The sequence below is a fragment of the Ascaphus truei genome, chromosome 4, assembly GCF_040206685.1.
Source record: "Ascaphus truei isolate aAscTru1 chromosome 4, aAscTru1.hap1, whole genome shotgun sequence".
Taxonomy (NCBI): Eukaryota; Metazoa; Chordata; class Amphibia; order Anura; family Ascaphidae; genus Ascaphus; species Ascaphus truei.
The window spans coordinates 287,682,608-287,700,680 of NC_134486.1; the positions used below are offsets into that span (position 1 = coordinate 287,682,608).

The following is an 18,073-nucleotide window of genomic DNA, read 5'->3' on the forward strand; positions in this document are numbered from 1 at the left end:
TAACAATATTCATGAATGAGACACCTTTATGTAAACCGACATTGTAACAGAGTAACTTCCATGCAAGTGGGTCAATGGGATTTAAGTGAGTAAAGAAACCCTGACAACTAGGTGATGGGAAAGGTGGCCATTGCAGTATGAGAAGTGTACACTTAGCAACTAGGTTGGCAGATCAGCGCCCCCTGCTGGAGATCGGTGTGGTGATTCGGAAAGGTGGTGACTGGTACTTGGCGTTTGCTTCCTGCATGGAACGCTGTGTATACAAGGGTTACCATGGATACCGCTAAGCGCGTCCTCGCGCACCAGCAGCCAGCAGCATGCAGGCGGCTCTCTGCACATTGCCAGCGGCGGAGCTGGATTAGAGCAGGATTTGTCAACTTTAAATCCTAATTGAGGGGGGAAATAGTACAGGCTGTCACTGTATTTGTATAGATGCTCGATTGCTGCAGATCATCAGGCTGCTGTGTTGGTGTTGTGCTTGACTTGTTGCAAGAGGAAAGCTCTGATCTGAGAGGCAGGTAAAGTGTCTGCATTACATGTCACCACTCCATGGATTTACCCTTCTCACTGGTTGAAGTGCGATTTAAATAGCAGTGGCGCTGCACCGGTTTCAGAGGACCCCGTTCCTGTAAAATAGAACATATAAAGGATAAAGCTCGGATTCCCATTTAAAACAAGCTCGTATTTGTATACTATAGAAATAAAAACAACAAGACTCGCTAAAAAAACAAAAAAGTATATATATATATTTAAAAAAAATAACATGGCTCGTAAATAAAAATGCAGCCCCATTACACCGTGACCAACACTTCTTATCTGCTGTGGCTCTTCTCCATGCATGAAGTGAAACTGAAAAAGGAAGTCTATTGAACATATTCTCTTTTGGACTGATGGCCATAATGAAACATTATTTTATTTATTGCTAGGGGGCAACCTCACGATTTTGAACATATCAGACAAGCAGCCAGGCACTGTAATGTCAATGATGTAATGATTACCGAATGTAGTTGGAGATCTGCCTCCATCATTCCCTCATCTTGTTTCCCCTCTATTTCTTAAATGCCATGTAGTTATTATATACTGTATATTCTCTATCACTACCAGTTTCCTACTGCCTTAGTTTACCTTTCCTAGGTAGAAGCCAGTGCACATGGTAACACAATTGAGGTAACTCTTGCCTCCATGCTCAGAGATTACCATCTGGTTGTGTTACCTGTAGCACAGGAAAACCTGGTGTCATTCTAAGAAAGCCAGTGCTGTTTCATCTCCGGATACTGCAAACATCACAATACTCTGGGGCCCATGTACAAAGCTTTCGCCATCTATGGCAGCTACATCAAAAAAGTTTTGTCCCCGCCCCCCCCGCCCCCCCCCCGCCCCGTTTTTTTGTGCACAGAGATGCATTGCGTTTGGCAAACAAATGTAAATGGCATCTAGGACATTTGGTCGCGGCCATTTTGTTGTGACCAAGTTGCCGCTGGCGTTTAACCGCCACTCACTCTACCACAGGGACATCTCACTGCTGGCCGTTTCGCTGCCAAGGTAAATCCCTAACCTTACCTATTACCCTATAAAACCCTAATCTTAACCCGTAATACTAACGCTACCCCCTACCCTAAAAACTCTAATCCCTTACCCTAAAACCCCTTACCCTAAAAACCTTAACCCCTTACCCTAAAAAGCTTAACCCCTTACCCTAAAACCCCTTACCCTAAAAAGCTTAACCCCTTACCCTAAAACACCTTAACCCCTTACCCTAATTCCCTACCCTTTACCCTAATCGCTAAACCCCCTTAAGGTAATTTACCTTATTGGCGAAGCGGCCAGCGGCTGAGTGTCCAGCCGTGGAGCGGTTTGCGGCAAAGGGTCTCTTGGCTGTGAAACGCGACTGGCGACATGGCCGCGGTGAGATGGCTGCGGCGACATGGCCGCGGCGACATGGCCGCGGCGAGATTTGTGTCGCAACACAATTTTAAAAAATACAGTATGTCAGTACATAGACCCAAAATGGGTTTTACTGTGTGCTTACTTTTTCCAGGTCCCCTTTTCTATATTTTTTTTAATGCAGTTTACATGATACGTTCACATATTTGTCATTAGCACGTGTAACATGTAGTGAATAGACGCAACAAACGAGAGTGTTTAGTACAGGAGTTCTCACACTGGGGTCTCTGGAGACTTTAGTGTTGGCCCTGGAAGCTTTTCACAGTTCACGTCGGGCAGTCCCCTCCAGCATTATGATTTGTTTTTTCAATCTGAATCTTTTATACAGGTGCAGTTTTTTGTGTTCTCTAACCTTACATACGTGACAATAAAGGCTGGCTAGTTTTATATGAGTTTCACATCTCAACGAGGCATTCCAAGGATAGGATTGAAGCGAGAGGTAACTCTCCATGTATTGCTTCCTGGTAAAACTTTTGTATGAATACATTTTAAAAGCAGTGGGTCTCCAGAGCTGAACCCCATTAATTACAGTTCTGGGGACCCCCTGCTTTCAGAGATATTTGATAAACGTACACAAGACAAGTAAACCCAGTTATGGACACTCTGATATCCTAGTAAATGTATTATGACATATATTAAAACTCATATATTTTAATATATGTCATAATACATTTACTAGGGGATCACAGTGCCCATAACTGGGTTTACTTGTCTTGTGTAAGTGTATCATATACTCCTCTGCCCAGAGCAGCACCTTCCCGAATACACATTTATTTCATGCTGAGCGGGGGCCATTTTCTTTGTATTACATTTCAGAGATACTTACCTACGTAGGGGGAGCCGGTAGCCGCTCAGCTGGCAGGCTTCATGTAATGGCGAAGTTTTAAAGCTCCCGCTCCTTGCGGGCCAATAGGAAGTCGTGACATCATCAGGTTCGGCGTCCCATCGACCCGCATGACGCGGGAGCTTTAAACTTTGCCGAGATAACAGCGCCCCCTTTGGAGGTCTGTGTCTCCGGAAGCAGGGGGTCCCTGGAGCTGAAATGAATGGGGTTTAGCTCCGGAGACCCCCATGCTTCAATACCTATGTAAAGAAATAGGCAAATAAAAAACACATTGGGTGGCTCCTTTAAAGAAATCAATGACTTCCTTTCTTTCTAGTCAGAGCTCAGATAATGAGTGAGGTTTACAGGATCTCATCCAGTGAGAAGATCCAGTTCTTGGAAAAAGAATTAGGTTCCCAGTTAGCCGAGTTAAAGACAGAAATAGAAGAAAATGGAGTGCTTCATGGGACACCCAACCGAGCTTACAGGTAAGATATTAAAACTGGGCACAGAAATACTTACATTAACCATTTAGAGTTTCAGCAGATGGAGGTTTATCAAAAGGACACAAAAAATTTACATTTTTTTAAACAAACTATTACATGCCACTTAAATTGCTTCGATATACCGTGATCTCTCTGGATTTAGACACACAACTCTTCAGGACTATCCTCATACAGTATACACCTTCTTCTATGCAGGAACAGTAACCCTGTAAAAGAGTCCACCTAATCACCCATGTAACATTGAATTTATTGCAGTTAATTCAGTGTCTGCTAAAGTAACTTGATGAAAAGCAGACCAACAACACGTATTTACATTTATGGGAACAGCACAGTAGAAAATATACAACACAATTGTACTTCAACCTTTTAGACTTTGCTTATTTCCCAAAGCAACAGTATTTTCTCTCATGCTTCTTGTGTGTGTCTGTAGCAGTTTTGTTTTTTTAACCATTCTCTGTATAGTGCACAATGAAATAGGAGTATCGATGGACAAGAGCAAATAAAAATACCACTTGTGAGTACATTCACATGTCTCAGACAGTTCTGCCTTTTCCCATTATTTCTTAGCATACAGTGCTTCCACTGCAGCCAGGGATTCTGGGAAATGACATGCAAATGAGCACTTACAGTGTGACACTTTTTGCTTCTTGTCCATATTAAAATGGAGCCATATGGAGAAGAGCTAATTGTTGTTCAGCGTTCTAGAGTTCTATGCACTAATATGAGAAGCATTTAGTATACTCAGACTAAAGTAAAGGACATTTCACCTGCTACAAAGGAAATTGTTCTTTAGAATTTGAAGACGGTGACTGTAAAACAGTGTACCAGCTTAAGAAACTAAAGACTAATACTATGCCACTCTGCATTCTGCATACATGTTTCTCACCTTTTTTGAATGATTAAAAATGGCATCCCTGAGGACTCCAAGATTATGTTTATTGAATTATTTGTTCCTGTTAGTGTGGCATACATTCTCTATGCTTTCTAAAATAGTTTGAGCTAAATACATAGTTAAAATGATATCAGTAAGAATGATTATGCATTCAAGATAATCAGTTGGCCTATTTATGCTCGTCAGGAAACGTTAGTTGAATTATGTCTCCTGCAGCAGGGGTGCGCAATGTGGGAGGCGGGAGATTTCCAAGAGGGGCGTGGCGGCTACAGAGGTCCATCGCTCTCCCCCAGGCATTTCAATTAAATGCCAGGGGACCGCGCAAGGCCTGTGCAGATTCTCCTACCTGGTCTTCAGCGACGCGTCGCCATGGTAACCCAATGTCAAATAACGCTGCGGGGTCACGTGACATCACTGTGCCATGGCAACGTGACATCACATGACCCCACGATGACATTTGATGCCGGAGCCAAGCAGGAGGGGGGGGAGGAGGCGCGAGCCGGAAAGGTAAGCAGGCAGGGGGCGCAGGTTCAAAACTTTGCGCACCCCTGTGACCTACGGTATGTGCATACAATGTCTTTCTTTTGCATTCTTCTGTAGCTCTGTATCAATACCAAAGGACATTCTTTACTTCAGGAAAGAGAGAGAGATGGTCTTGAAAAAGGGGCTTCAGGTAAATAAAGTGTGAAAGTTTTCTGTTTTTATTAGGAACCCTGCTTGAAAAACATTGGCCTAGAACAGGGGTCTCCAAACCTGTCCTCAAGAGCCGCACACAGGCCAGCTTTTATGGATATCCCTGTTTCGGCGCAGGTGGCTCAATCAGTGCCTCAGTGCTTGACTGGGCCACTGATTGAGCCACCTGTGCTGAAACAGGGATATCCATTAAAGCTGGCCTGTGTGCGCCTCTTGAGGACAGGTCTGGAGACCCCTGGCCTAGAAGCAAGTGTGCTGGATACAACAGAGACAGGGAGCCACGGCGTATCATGGACGCCCTATTCCAGAGTGCCTTGCTCGTACACAGGACAGTGCCTGTTACTTCCTGGTCGGCCGACTCGGGCGTTTCGCGCGTGCGTAGCCTTTGGCCTTGAAATGGCGTTGGCACACGAAGGGACACACTGCTTTTATGTATCATGAGTAGCCTGACTCCATATCAGGAGCTGTAATCCCATTGCAGGTTCACTCTGCAACCGTTGTCAGCACCTCAGTGTCTACTCAATATACCTTCTACTATATCAGGTGGCATTCTTATCTGTACTTAGGGCAATTATTGAAAGGGAACCGGTCCCTACTCTTTGCTATTAAAACATATGATACACTGGCGACACACTTTATTCGAGCTCGGCTAGTCCCACGAATTCGGGTATACTCGGGTGTATTGAGGTTTGTGACTGTTTTCTGCCCGAGTGCATTGCGTTATTTTCCAGGCAGGGATTGAAGCATTTTATTCCCGCTGGCTGCAATACTGCACAGTATATATACTGTATATATATACTGCATTACAATTCATGAATTTATGCCATCTGGTAGACACGCGAAGCATTGCAGCCTATTAAATCCTAATCATTATCATTTAACAGATCAGCCGCCCGTCAGCCAGGCATGAACCATGGCTGGGAAGGCAAACGCAACGGGGCTTGTCTGAGGTGAGGAGCGGCGCATTCCAGGTATCTGCCAGGTACATACTGGGTATTTGCTCGAATAAAGTGTGTCGCAGCAGTACATCCATCCAGCCTATCCACAGGTGCATATTTGCAGAGTTGACTTAACCTCCTTTAGCCCACGCCACTAGGGTTCTTTTACCCAGATCAGAGACTATCTGGGTGTGGGCCACTTATACCCTGCAGTTTTTTACACACTACTTTTTAGACCCCAGCACCCATCTTGTTGCTGTATCTGGGTCACAGTGCGTTGATCGCCGTTATTTACCTCCATTATTTTAATTGATTTCAATAAAGTGTTTTAATTATTATCATCAATTCCCCCAGCAGGGAGAGTGAGGGCCCACAACGGGGTTTACTTTTTCTGGTTTCAGTATGTACTAACATCTAATCCCAGAGGTACAGTTCCCCCCTATCCCCTTACAGCCGAGCGGGGGTTACCTCTTTCGTTTATCATTGCACACCCTAAAGAGAAACAAGTACAGTACACTGTTTACAGAAATGTGTTATGTAACATGTACTGTATTATATATACAATGGCTGCTTATGCTCGCGTTTAGAGTCAAAGGAATCAATGTAGCAAGGGATGAAAACAGCCAATTTGACAATCAATTCATGTTTATTTCAGCCGACAAAGCAAAACGCAGCGGTTGAAATGCCGAGCACACAAATCTACTACACAATCTACTACACAAATGTGCAACATTTCTTCAGTACGTCAGGATGTTAGTTTGACGTTTAAATTGCACATTTCTGCAGCAGTCCATCAATCAATTTTTAATAATTTTGTATCTGATTTAGGGCCTTATTCTGTACAGGTCAAAGTGGTTACTAAAATGAATTAGGATATTCAGGCAAAACGGTCTGAACGGCCACTTTGCCGTATACTGTACAGAATTGCGCTCTTCGGGTTACGTGCGTCGGGACAATTCAGATTATGTGGTGCATTGGGTGTAACATAATGGGCTGTATCAATTTCTGTGCCTCAGGTCATCAGGTTTTTCCCCATTGTATTAGCATAAAAAACGTGACATGTCTTAGAAAGTAAAAATGAAGAAGAGCTCTAATTAGCTGGAAAGTGCGTTATTGTTGGGAGAGCTGAGAGGTTACCCTTAAATATGTTCTTTGCTTTACGAAACGCTAAAAGCGCTTAGCTTTGGGGATAAATATCTGACAGGGGTTGGAGCTCTTTATTCCCAGCTATCAGCAGTAATTACAGTGGGAGGGTTTTGTTTGAGACAGGTACCAATCTCCAACGGGTACAAATCTCTGAGATTGTTCGTCAGAGTTGTTCCATGTCACGGCTAATTTTTTTAATTAACAATTGAATCTTTTTGATATATGTTCTTCCATTCCCCTTATTTTGTTGTCCCTCTCCCCCATTCTTTTCTTCTGTATCCCATAATCCCCTTGTATGTATGTATGTATGTCTTTATATAGCTCCATTAATATACATAGCGCTTGACTGTAGTAACACACGTGACAATCATATAAATAACCCTTAAAACTCTTCAATAAAATTTGAGCATTACAAAAATCCTTGACAAAAAACTATAGCGATGGCCTTCTGGTAGCTAATTAGCTAATTGAATCTATGGAATAATTACATTTGGTTTTGATTGATTTTTACATGACCGTGCAGGTGGCAGGAGCAAAGCCGGTTGTTATTCATGCAGATGTCATGCAGAGGGAGCTAGAGAGCTGTTTAAGAAGAGAATACAGTGCGGACAACTTACCTCTACTACTGCACCAGGTAAAAACTAGCACAATACATAGATATATTGCTAAATAAACAACAAGTTGCATTTTAGTCTGAAATGTTATCAGATGGAAGTAAAAAAATATTTTAGCAGCGCACTGCCAAGGGAGCCAGGTTGTAAAAAATGAAAATGAATTAACAATAAAGCATCACCCAAAGGAGGTGTAGGACCTCCTACGCGTTTCACACACAAATGTGCTTTATCAAGGAATATGGAGTTGTTTAGCCCAAACCTTCTTTAAATATAGTGATCTAAACCAAATTTCGCGCCAAACCGGGTACGCTCATGACATCATAGCGGGCGCGCCCACGCATGCGCTCCTCCCACATGGCGGCATTAATGGTTCTAAACCACAAACAGTGATTGTCAGTGCTCCCAACCATTTGCAACACTACAATACTCAATGTATCCACATCTAGTGGTCAATGCGCATGCGTTGATTAAACCACAGCCCCTGTGGTTCTGCACATGCGCCAGGATTACTACCCCAATGAGCGCCCAATATCTATAATAGTATGGTTAAGCTGGAGCACAGCCAAAGCGCTGTGATGGATTTCACTGTACAATAACAAACTCAGATAAAAAGAGGTTTAATTCGCCGTCCCCTGGGAATTCTTTTATTATTTTCTATAGTTCTCCAGGGTGGCTATATCCCACCAGGCTTTAGTATTTTGTATCAATAATTTCTCTAGCCTTTGGAAATGTGTTTTTAAATCAGTAATATTATTTGAGTCAGTATCCACAAAATGTTCAAAGACCTGTAAAGCCTTTCTTTTCCTTGAAGAATCGTCAAAACAGAAGCATACATTACTGCTGTATCCTGCAAGAGCTCTAAAAGTAAGAATTATGGAGCATTTGAGATGAATTATAAAGCAAGATCTTTCCCGTCCCGTATCGAAGCATTTTACGGAGTGCAGATTAGGGGGGTTAATAACTTAATCGTTAAAGGCATTGAAAAAGTGATGTTAAAAGAAAGAGGAGGAAACAAGTTAAATCTTTTAGATCGCAGGGATGCTTATTGGATTTTTATGCTGCAAACTCATTCTCCCTGTGGTCTAAATATTGAATGGAACCGTAGCTATTTTTTTTAATTGAAATGGTTCAATCATTTGCCAATTATTTACTTAATTATTTTTTATTAATTTTTTTTAATTAATTTTGATAATCTGTACAGAATTCACTCCTTGAAATCATTCAAACATAATGAGTTTTTGGATAAATATGTTTAATAGATACAATATTGTGTTCAATAATATGACTTTATGGATATACAGAAATATACATTGATCCAAATCCTGCAAAATTCAAATTCACCCTTAGGAGGTGTATTATAACAGTAGAAATATTATTACATAAAAAAAATTCTACAAATGTTTTTAAATATCAAATTTTTGTGTTAAATGTGTAATTCATTTACCTCCTATGTGTGGAAGTTGAAGGGGAGCGCAACTCAATCAGTGATGATATGTAAAGAAAAAAGACAGAATATAGTGCAACAATGTCTCTAAAGGAATTATTCCAATTTCTGCAGACTTCTATAAATTCAGAACTCACATTTTCTCTGAAAAAAATCACGCATGTAACCCAAACTCAAGTGGGTAGTGGTAGTGGGATGTGGTATGTAGATTCAGCCTCTCTCTGTGTACTCCGTGGTCTTGGGGATAGAATCACTCACTGCGACTGGATGTCACTCAGGATGATTTACAACCATATGGGAAAACGAAAAGCCAAACATAGTGTGTACCAATAAAAATATAGCAATTTAATCTGTAAAACCATAAGGATGTATGCTTACATCAATAAAATCATATAATGGTCACATAGGAAAAGCGAACGCTGCTTCCAGACTCTCACCCCTCCGCACGGATCTCCCGTCGCGTCACTTCCGGTTTCCCGGCAATTCACTTCCGGTGTCGCGGCGCTTGCAAATTTCGCCAAATCGAGGGGATCTCAGGTGCAGGCAGGTACAGGTGAGTAGCGTCAGCAGGGCGCTCTCGACTCTACGCGTTTCGCTGTTGTCGCTTCGTCAGGAGTCTTTTACCTCCTATGCCCTACTATAGATGTTTATATGAGGGTTTATGCTCGGACCCGTTTTGGCGCGAAATTTGGTTTAGAGCACTATATTTAAAGAAGGTTTGGGCTAAACAACTCCATACTCCTTGATAAAGCACATGTGTGTGTGAAATGCGTAAGAGGTCCTACACCTACTTTGGGTGATGCTTTATTGTTAATAAATTTTCATTTTTTACAACCTGGCTCCATTTGGCAGCGCGCTGCTAAAATCTTTTTTTGCTTCCATCTGGTTACATCTACTACTGGACACGCCACAACTATACCTATTGAGACTCCAGGAGTGGGTAAGACGTTTGATTCATTATTCAACCAAGAAGAAACTTATTTATGTAACGGGTGGACCCCCTTGTCTGACCCCCCCAATCTCACATTGGCTCGTGTGGTCTAACCGGTCCCCATTACGTGATCGTGTTTGGTGGTGCACCTGCAAGTAACAGGACTCCTGAGTCTCCCGCTTGGTGGTATTAGGGGATATCATCAGGACAGGAAGCTGAGGTAGTGGGTGCGAGTCCAACTTACTTCATGTGCAGCGCCTCCACCTCATCAGGATCTGTGCTTCCGCAGGGAGATGGTCCTGGCGAGGAACTCCTTCTTGGTGGTGCCATCCACTGCTGAGTAACTTCACTCTCACACAGTGGATGTATATGCGAACAAGACATCTTTATTTGCATTGTATGGGCAAGCTGCCCCTCACAGATAGCAACTCAGCCGCTCATCTCTGTGCAGCACTCCATTAGGAAGGTCCCTTCTCCCTAATAGATCTGCTTTCCACCTTTACTCTCAAAGAGATTCCCCAGCTTCTCTGGCTGCTGTAAGCTCCTCTCCTGAGCTGCTTTGTCTCTCTCTTGAGCTGCTCTGTCTGTCAGCTCCTCTAACTCTGCCCAATGTCCTGCATCTGCTCACTGACTCACAGCTAGCATGAGACACTGCAACACTGTTGCAGACCTTCACGTGCCTCTCACTGAACAGAGGCAGCACAACAACAGGAAACTGAACTTCTAACTTTAGGCAGTGCTGTGTCTTATATCACCCCCCAGAGAACAAACCTGCTCTGTACCACTAAGTGTGGGCACATTGCATGTTGTCACTTCCTTTGGGGATATATGACACCTCACCAGGGTTTGAGGGCAAACCTCCATTGATTGTTGCTGGCAATCCTGAATACTTACCAGGTTTACTGCCAACATGAGAAAGAGATATGTACACCAATCTTAGACATGGCTACATTTAAAGTAAATATTGTTATGTTTCTGTAACGCGTAGCTCACCACAAACAACGCGCGACCCGGTGCTGAGGTAGGGAATTGGTTAACGCCGACCCACAGCCACGCGAGTGCGCCTAGGATGTAGAGTAGTCGTTCAAGCCAGGTCAGGGTTACAGATTGGAGAATAATCAAAGTACTTGCCAGGTTCAGGAGTGGAGAGTTGCGGATCGTCAGAGTGCGTAGCCAAGTTCAGGATTGTAGAGTAGCGGATTGTCAGGGTACGTAGCCTGGTTCAGGATAGGAGAATATCGGATCGTTGGAGTACTTAGCCAAGGTCAGGACTGGAGAATGGTCGTTCGTAGCCGGATCAGGAGAGGAGAGGTGCGGAATCCAAGAGACAAGCAGGGTCAGGCTACAAGAGGTTAATCAACAAGGCAAGGTCACAGGAACTGGAATGCAGCAAGGCACGGAGTCACACTAGACTATGCTCAGCAAGGAATGAGAGCAGACTGAAGGTATATAAAGGCAGAGCCTCCAATAGCCAGCAAGGGCGGAACCAGGAAGTAAGCACCAATAGGCTGCTGGTGCACACAGGTGTTCCCTATGATGCAGCCTAATCGGGGATGGGGGCGGAACTGTCGGCGCGCGCATCACGGAGGACAGGGGGCAGAGACTGTAGCGCCGTCACTCCCACGCCGGTTCTGAATGTCCTTAGAGCAAGAGAGGGCGGGACCAATCGCACGCCGACCTGCGCGCATCATGGATGTCAGGGGGCGGATGCCGAGAGCGCGCGTCACTCCCATGCTGGTCCTTTTCATCACCAGACCGGGGCGGGGCTTAGACCGTGCGTCAGCAGGGAGGCTGGCCGAACGCACCCGTCGTGCGTCAGAGCGGGGGGGCGGGGTCCAAATCCGCGGACAGGGGATCAGGCCGTGCAAGGTCCACGCGCGCGTGTACTGGGACCACGAGACCGCGTATCCTGAGTGTCCGTCATGGAAGGCTTGTTGGGGTGAGGAGACGGTCTGCGACCGCCAGGATGGCGAATCCTCACAGTTTCTTACCTCCAATGAGGTTACAGCAAGGTGAATCGTCATTCCTGCTTGTTACCTTCAGGAAGGTGCATTATTGCTTTTCATTGAACATTCTCTGAATACTCACATATTATTATACTCACTCCATTCAAGAGTTTATTTATAGGTTGTATTAACTGATGACTTTGATCACATTCTGGAACTATTGGAGCACCCATTTCCTTCATATTCTGAATAGTCTGAAATGTTAACCTGTTTAGAAATACTGAAAATAATTAGACATCATATATTTTGCTGAGCCACTTAGTTTATGCATATTCTTGGCATAGAATATGTTTGGGATTGCTGTAGCGATAAGTACTTTGTTTTGGTATATAAAAAACTGATAATACCTACACAGAATGCCTAAGTGAATAATAGATGCGAAGGAAAATTGTCCAAGATCAGTCTACACAAATAGCGTACAAACAGGTTCAAGGTTCAAGCCTCTCCAGCACAGTATGATGGACTCACCAGCGAAATCTTGCTTTGTATTAACTGAACAGGAGTCCAAAGAAATGACAAGTTAATACCATATAAATAAAGCTTTCTAGAAACACTACTGAAACTTCATCAAGTTTACTGTGTGTGTATTTGTTGTTTTATGTGATTGTGTATTTGTTTTTTGTTTACCTGTGGTTGTATTGTATCTTTAAAATCAATAGCACATGAGCATCTTGTTAAAGTTTCCCTTGGACAATATTTACATTTATAATAAGATAATAGTACCAGCAGAAAATGATTCTTCCAAAATGTTGCCTTTATCATAAATATCTATGTCCTTCGTTGCAATGATTAATTTACCACTGACGTGATACTTTTATGTGTTTGTATTCTAGTTTTACACTGACAGAATCCAGCACTTGGTCCGGAGTAAATATTTACATATGCTGAGATGGAAGAGGTTTTGCTGTCACACTAGTATCATGGAACAGTGTTATCCTCTCTACCAGGTAGGTTAAGGGCTGGGGACTTCCCGGGTGGATGTAAGGAGTTGCCGGCACCTAGAGTGGCCCTTTTAGCACACAGCCAACTGGGTCTGAACGAGTGACTGTGGGACATTTGCACAGGGAGGTTTGTTGTTATACTGGATGTACAGACGAGACAACGAGTATTCTAAGACTTGCCTTAAACTAGCCCGGTTACATTCTGGGTATGTGCTGGGTGCAGCCTGGCTAGTTTAAGGCAAGTTTAAGGCATTTCTGCATTGACTAATGACCCATAGGATTAACACAGCAGGGGTCACTGGCAGTCCCACTCAGTTTGAATGGAACTGCCAGAAACCCCCGCTGTTAATCTGATGGGCCATTAGTCAATGCAGAAATGCCTTAAACTAGACCCAGCATGTACCCAGCATGTACCTGGGTCTTTTTGGCGATTGCCACTGGTTTGTGTTAGAATAACCGTCGGCACTACAGTATATTGCCTTAAGTGTTGTCTGTGGTCTCCTGACATTGAAGGCCAGTGCATGCGATTCCTGTGTTCCCTACGTATAAAGTACTGTACTATTATTTATAAGCTACGTATCCCACTGCGCTGTCTGACCCCATCCTGGTTCTTTGCAGGCTGAATACTGACTCTCAGGTACAGGAGAGGTGGACCCAGGCACCCGCCCTAGTATATACATATTAATACATATAGGGAAATAAAGAGGGGGTTACACTTACAACACAGGCTTTAGCGAACAGTACCATGGATACTGGCCGTTAATTTACCGTTCGCTTAGGAAACATCTAATTGATCAGATGACTTACATAATTGGCAAGTTTGCATGCTTCTGATTGATTGCTGGTTCTTTTCTTCTTTCCCTTTCATCTAATTAGTATAATTATTTTCCTGTTGTAATGTTTCCCACGAAAGCAGCCTTGTGACTGTAATTGTTATAGTTCTCACTACATGGCAAACTTCAGTTCAGCAGCCCGTTTCTGTTTTCTCCTACAGAAGCAAGTTGGTCTTATTATGCAGGAATACAATGATGCTGTACAAAGAGCGGAGAGGCTGTCAGTGGCCAGAGAACATTTGTTGACTGGACAAAATAATTCTATTTATTTAGTGACTCTTGAGGACCTTGTCATTTACCTGCAGTGGTTAATCTGCCACTTGCACTCAATGAAGAACATACACAACTACATCAGGGTATGTATTCTATTATTTCTGTGACTCACCATGTTCTGCTAGATACAGTACCATAGGAGAAATCAAAGGCTGTAATGTTGAACAGCTGCTCTCACATTTCTAAGTGTAGCAGATCCCTGGGGTGGTTACATTGCTATTTGGAGGACCACCATACAACATGTTTACTGAGCTATCCTCACCATTACACTGAAAACCTGGGGAACGTTACATCAAATAATGCAAAACATATGGGACAGCTCAGTGCTGAGGTCCACACCTTCCACACATCATTGGCTCGTGTCTTGCAATTTCATGACTCTCGGGGTAGAGTGTAAGTTAGTTTTTTTTTTTCCTGGAAAAGCATAGCAATTTTGTCATGCAAAAAATGTTCTGCTGATACAGTGATGGGAAATGCTATATCAAAACCTTTGGTAGTGAACTGTCTAAGTTACTAAACTATGAATGTCTTCCAATTACATTTAAAAGGTAAATGTAGCACTTTGGCTTCTGATGAGTCTGGAAAAGATATAATACTGAGGTTCCCAAGAATGCTCGCATCTGGAGAGATAAGGCATCATGGGTTTTATTGACTAAACAGTGCTAAGCCATAAGAGCCTTATAAAACCTTATGGGTTTTGTACCCACTGAAACATTGACCATTTAATAAAATTTCAGATTTATGTTTTGTGCAGTGACTTACCATTCGTTTTATATGCAGCAACATTTTTAGACTAAGTGGATAGTTTTGTTAAATTTTGTCTCTTAAGGGAAATGTAGAAAAAAAAACACATTGTTAAATATTTTGGAGCGTACTTTGCTTTAATTCATTCAGTGCTGGAATCAGAGCACCACAGACATCCCAGCACTGTGACCATGCGATCACGTAGTGACCATCAAGGGGTGAACGGCTCACCTACATCGAAAACATTCTTCTACTATTACAAATGTGTCCAGAGCTCCAAGAGAAATAAGCACACAGGAGATGATGTTCACTCGACATCATAGCGTGCCGGCACCCTACAGTTCAAAAGTGCAGTCCCCTTTTTTCTTATTTTTTGTTTTCACTTCTCTGGTTTTTATCCTGCTCACTGAGTGTGGGTTTTAGTCACACAAAATGAGTACAAAACCAAACGTAACCTCCATGAGTAGACTAAGTTAGGATTAATAGCTGCTATGTGAATACTCTACGGCAGACTTTGCACCTTTTTAAATAAAAGTTAAAATCAAATCAAAAACAGCAAATAAACTAAAACATTTTGGTTAAAGGTTTTTTTTTTTGTAATGTTATGGACAGCCTAATCATTATTACATAATGTATTGTCTGTGTTTTTCTACAAGTATACCTGCTTGTGGAGTATTGTGCTAGCCTTGGGTGTACCACTACAGAAAAGGTGTGACTTTGGGCATTAGAAACCTGGGATCCTTTCACCAGGGAAACCAATCTTTGCGACTTTCCTTGACATCCCGACAAGACTCCACTACACAAGACAGCATCATTTACTTTGAGCCAAAAGGACTGCTCTGCTTTGCAGCTCGGAATGAAGCACTACTGTAGATGTCATTACTGGGGCTCAGTGAATACATTCATTATAAAATAACTTAGTATCATGGTTTTACATCTTTTTATCTTTTCAAAACAGCTCTGCATTCTTTTATACCAATCATTTTGAGAAGGTAATGTACACTTTTATTTAGGGGCGCAAGACAATTATTTTTGTCTTTAATCACACTGGCATTTCAGGCATTCATTGGTGGAGTGGTACTCCGTTTGCTTAAGACAATCGGCAAAAACAATATAAAATATATCGAGAAAGATATGGGTGCATTAAAACCCCCAGCAGTTTCTCTCCAAATAACATTAAGGGTTTATACCCAAATTATTGGGGGCTTCTCTGCTAGCTTGATTGAGTGTGTACGCCCCAAAAGTTGGGTCTCTTTGCTAGCGTGTCTGCCTTTCTTCTATTTTCCAAAAGATTCGTGAGTTTTTTTGTTTATTTTTTTCCCCCATTTATAATGCTTTTTTTTTGCTTATTCAATTGTTTTTGTGTGGATTTTCTACCTTGTATTTTTGCTTTCAAATATAGAAATGGCCATTTGTAATATATTTTCATGGCTATTTAATACTAATATCAAAACACAACTGCATCTGCTTAAAGCGTATAACTTTTTAATTGCCTCTGACAATAGTGTCTTTGGTCGATGAATTTAAGTAAGCAAATAACATAATTTTTTTAACATTATGATGAAGAGCATAAATGGTAATTTAATGACTAAGAATAAGGAATTATCCTTTTATATATGCAGGACTCAAACAATATTGACTGGCATGACATGACATGGTGACATTATCAACAGTTTATTTTGACAGGACATATGATAATGACAATAATTTTTTCCTATCAGGATAAATCCTTGTGGTGTTATTTGCAGGTGGGATTAGAATCAGTACCTCTATATGTGTATTATGATCCTGTCAGTCATGTATAGGTGAATAAAATAACAGAAACCATACATAAAGAGCGATTTCTGTCATGCTGGGAGAAGGAGCAGCTCAGTGAGTAAAAGATACTGACTGGCACTGAGTTTGACGCAGGGGAACCTGGTTCGATTCCCGGTGTGACCTTGGGCAAGTCACCCAGTTATTTTGGTGTATATTATAATCTTGCACAAGCTCCCGTGACAATCTCCCTGTGCCTCAGGTACCAAAAAACATAGATTGTAAGCTCCACGGTGCAGGGACCTGTGCCTGCAAAATGTCTCTGTAAAGCGCTACGTAAAACTAGCAGCGCTATACAAGAACATGCTATTATTATTATTACTGTTTGCATTAACAGTTTCCTGCCAATAATGCTTTTACAATAGGGCAGGATGGCCAATTCCAGTCCTAGAGGGCCATCAAGTTTTCAGGATTTCCCTGCTTCAGCACAGGTTGAAGCACCTGTAAAATAAAGCCCCTGCTCTAGTGTGCAAAGCTTTTTGTTTGTGCCCCCCTGCCTGCATTTCCCCCATGCTCGTGCCCCTCCCCCATACCTTTCCTCCGGCATCAGCAGCATCATTTGACATCACAACGTCATGTGACGTCGCATTGCCATTGTCATTTGACTTTGCGTTGTCATGGCGACTTGACGCCAGAAGCTGCCGGAGAGCAGGTGGGATTATACAGAGGCCTTGCACGCTGCCCCGGCATTTTATTTAAGTGCTGTGGGGAAGCGTGCGGGGCCTCCCAGTTTGCAATAGAGTACAGCAAGGCCCCGGGTATACGGCGGGTTCCGTTCCAGAGGCCCACCATATAGTGAAAATCGGCGGAAAGCGGATCCGGCGATTTTCAGTGCTGCGCATGCGCAAACCGGCATTTTCGCCGTTCTGTGCATGTGCGACCTGCGGTCTGCGCGCGCAACCGGCGGTCTGCGCATGCGCGCCGGGCGCACCCGACCGTTCTGCGCATGCGCGATTTTAAATTCAACATGGCGGCCCCCGTCTCGGTGCCGCCGTACCAGCGAATCGCCGAAAAGCGGAGCGCCGAGAAGCGGGGCCCTGCTGTATATAATATTCAATTAAATTAATGTAAACACAATGGTGCAACATGTCATGATTTGCCAAAGGCAGCACACACATTTTGTAACAGTACAGTATGTCTCCTGAACACGGTCAATGGTTTAATACAAGAAATCATTAGGAGTCAGCTTGGCAATACAGTTACTGCAATTTAGACAGGGTTAAAGCCAACTGTAACCGCCTGTTAATTCACACTCTGAACCTTTTTGCATCTTATTCCTCTATTACGATGCATTTTGAATTAAATTGGCGCTGATTTGAGGGCTTTCATTTGTCAATGTGTTAGATACTCCAGTACTTGCCAATCTCTGACCGAGCTGAGGCAGTCATTGAGACACAATCAAAGGAGCTCGAAAGCCAACCTGGATACAGCAGTAGGTTTGGAGCTATCAACTCCAGGTCTCAGGCCAGCAGCACTGCAGGACCATCTGGTAAGGAATGTATTCTCATTTTAAAGCAGCAATCCTGCATT

At 42.9% G+C, this 18,073-nt stretch overlaps 1 protein-coding gene across 1 annotated transcript in view; it reads left to right on the forward strand.

Annotated features, from left to right (window-relative positions):
• The first annotated feature begins 325 nt into the window (after positions 1 to 325).
• The window catches only part of LOC142492382 (uncharacterized), a 96,091-nt gene continuing 78,343 nt past the window's right edge, over positions 326 to 18,073 (forward strand). The window contains exons 1-7 of the mRNA XM_075595028.1: positions 326 to 518; positions 3,105 to 3,255; positions 4,766 to 4,838; positions 7,466 to 7,576; positions 12,771 to 12,884; positions 13,873 to 14,067; positions 17,888 to 18,032. Of these exons, the coding sequence (XP_075451143.1) occupies positions 3,119 to 3,255; positions 4,766 to 4,838; positions 7,466 to 7,576; positions 12,771 to 12,884; positions 13,873 to 14,067; positions 17,888 to 18,032 (775 nt within the window). The 5' untranslated portion in view covers positions 326 to 518; positions 3,105 to 3,118. The remainder of the gene's footprint in view (positions 519 to 3,104; positions 3,256 to 4,765; positions 4,839 to 7,465; positions 7,577 to 12,770; positions 12,885 to 13,872; positions 14,068 to 17,887; positions 18,033 to 18,073) is intronic.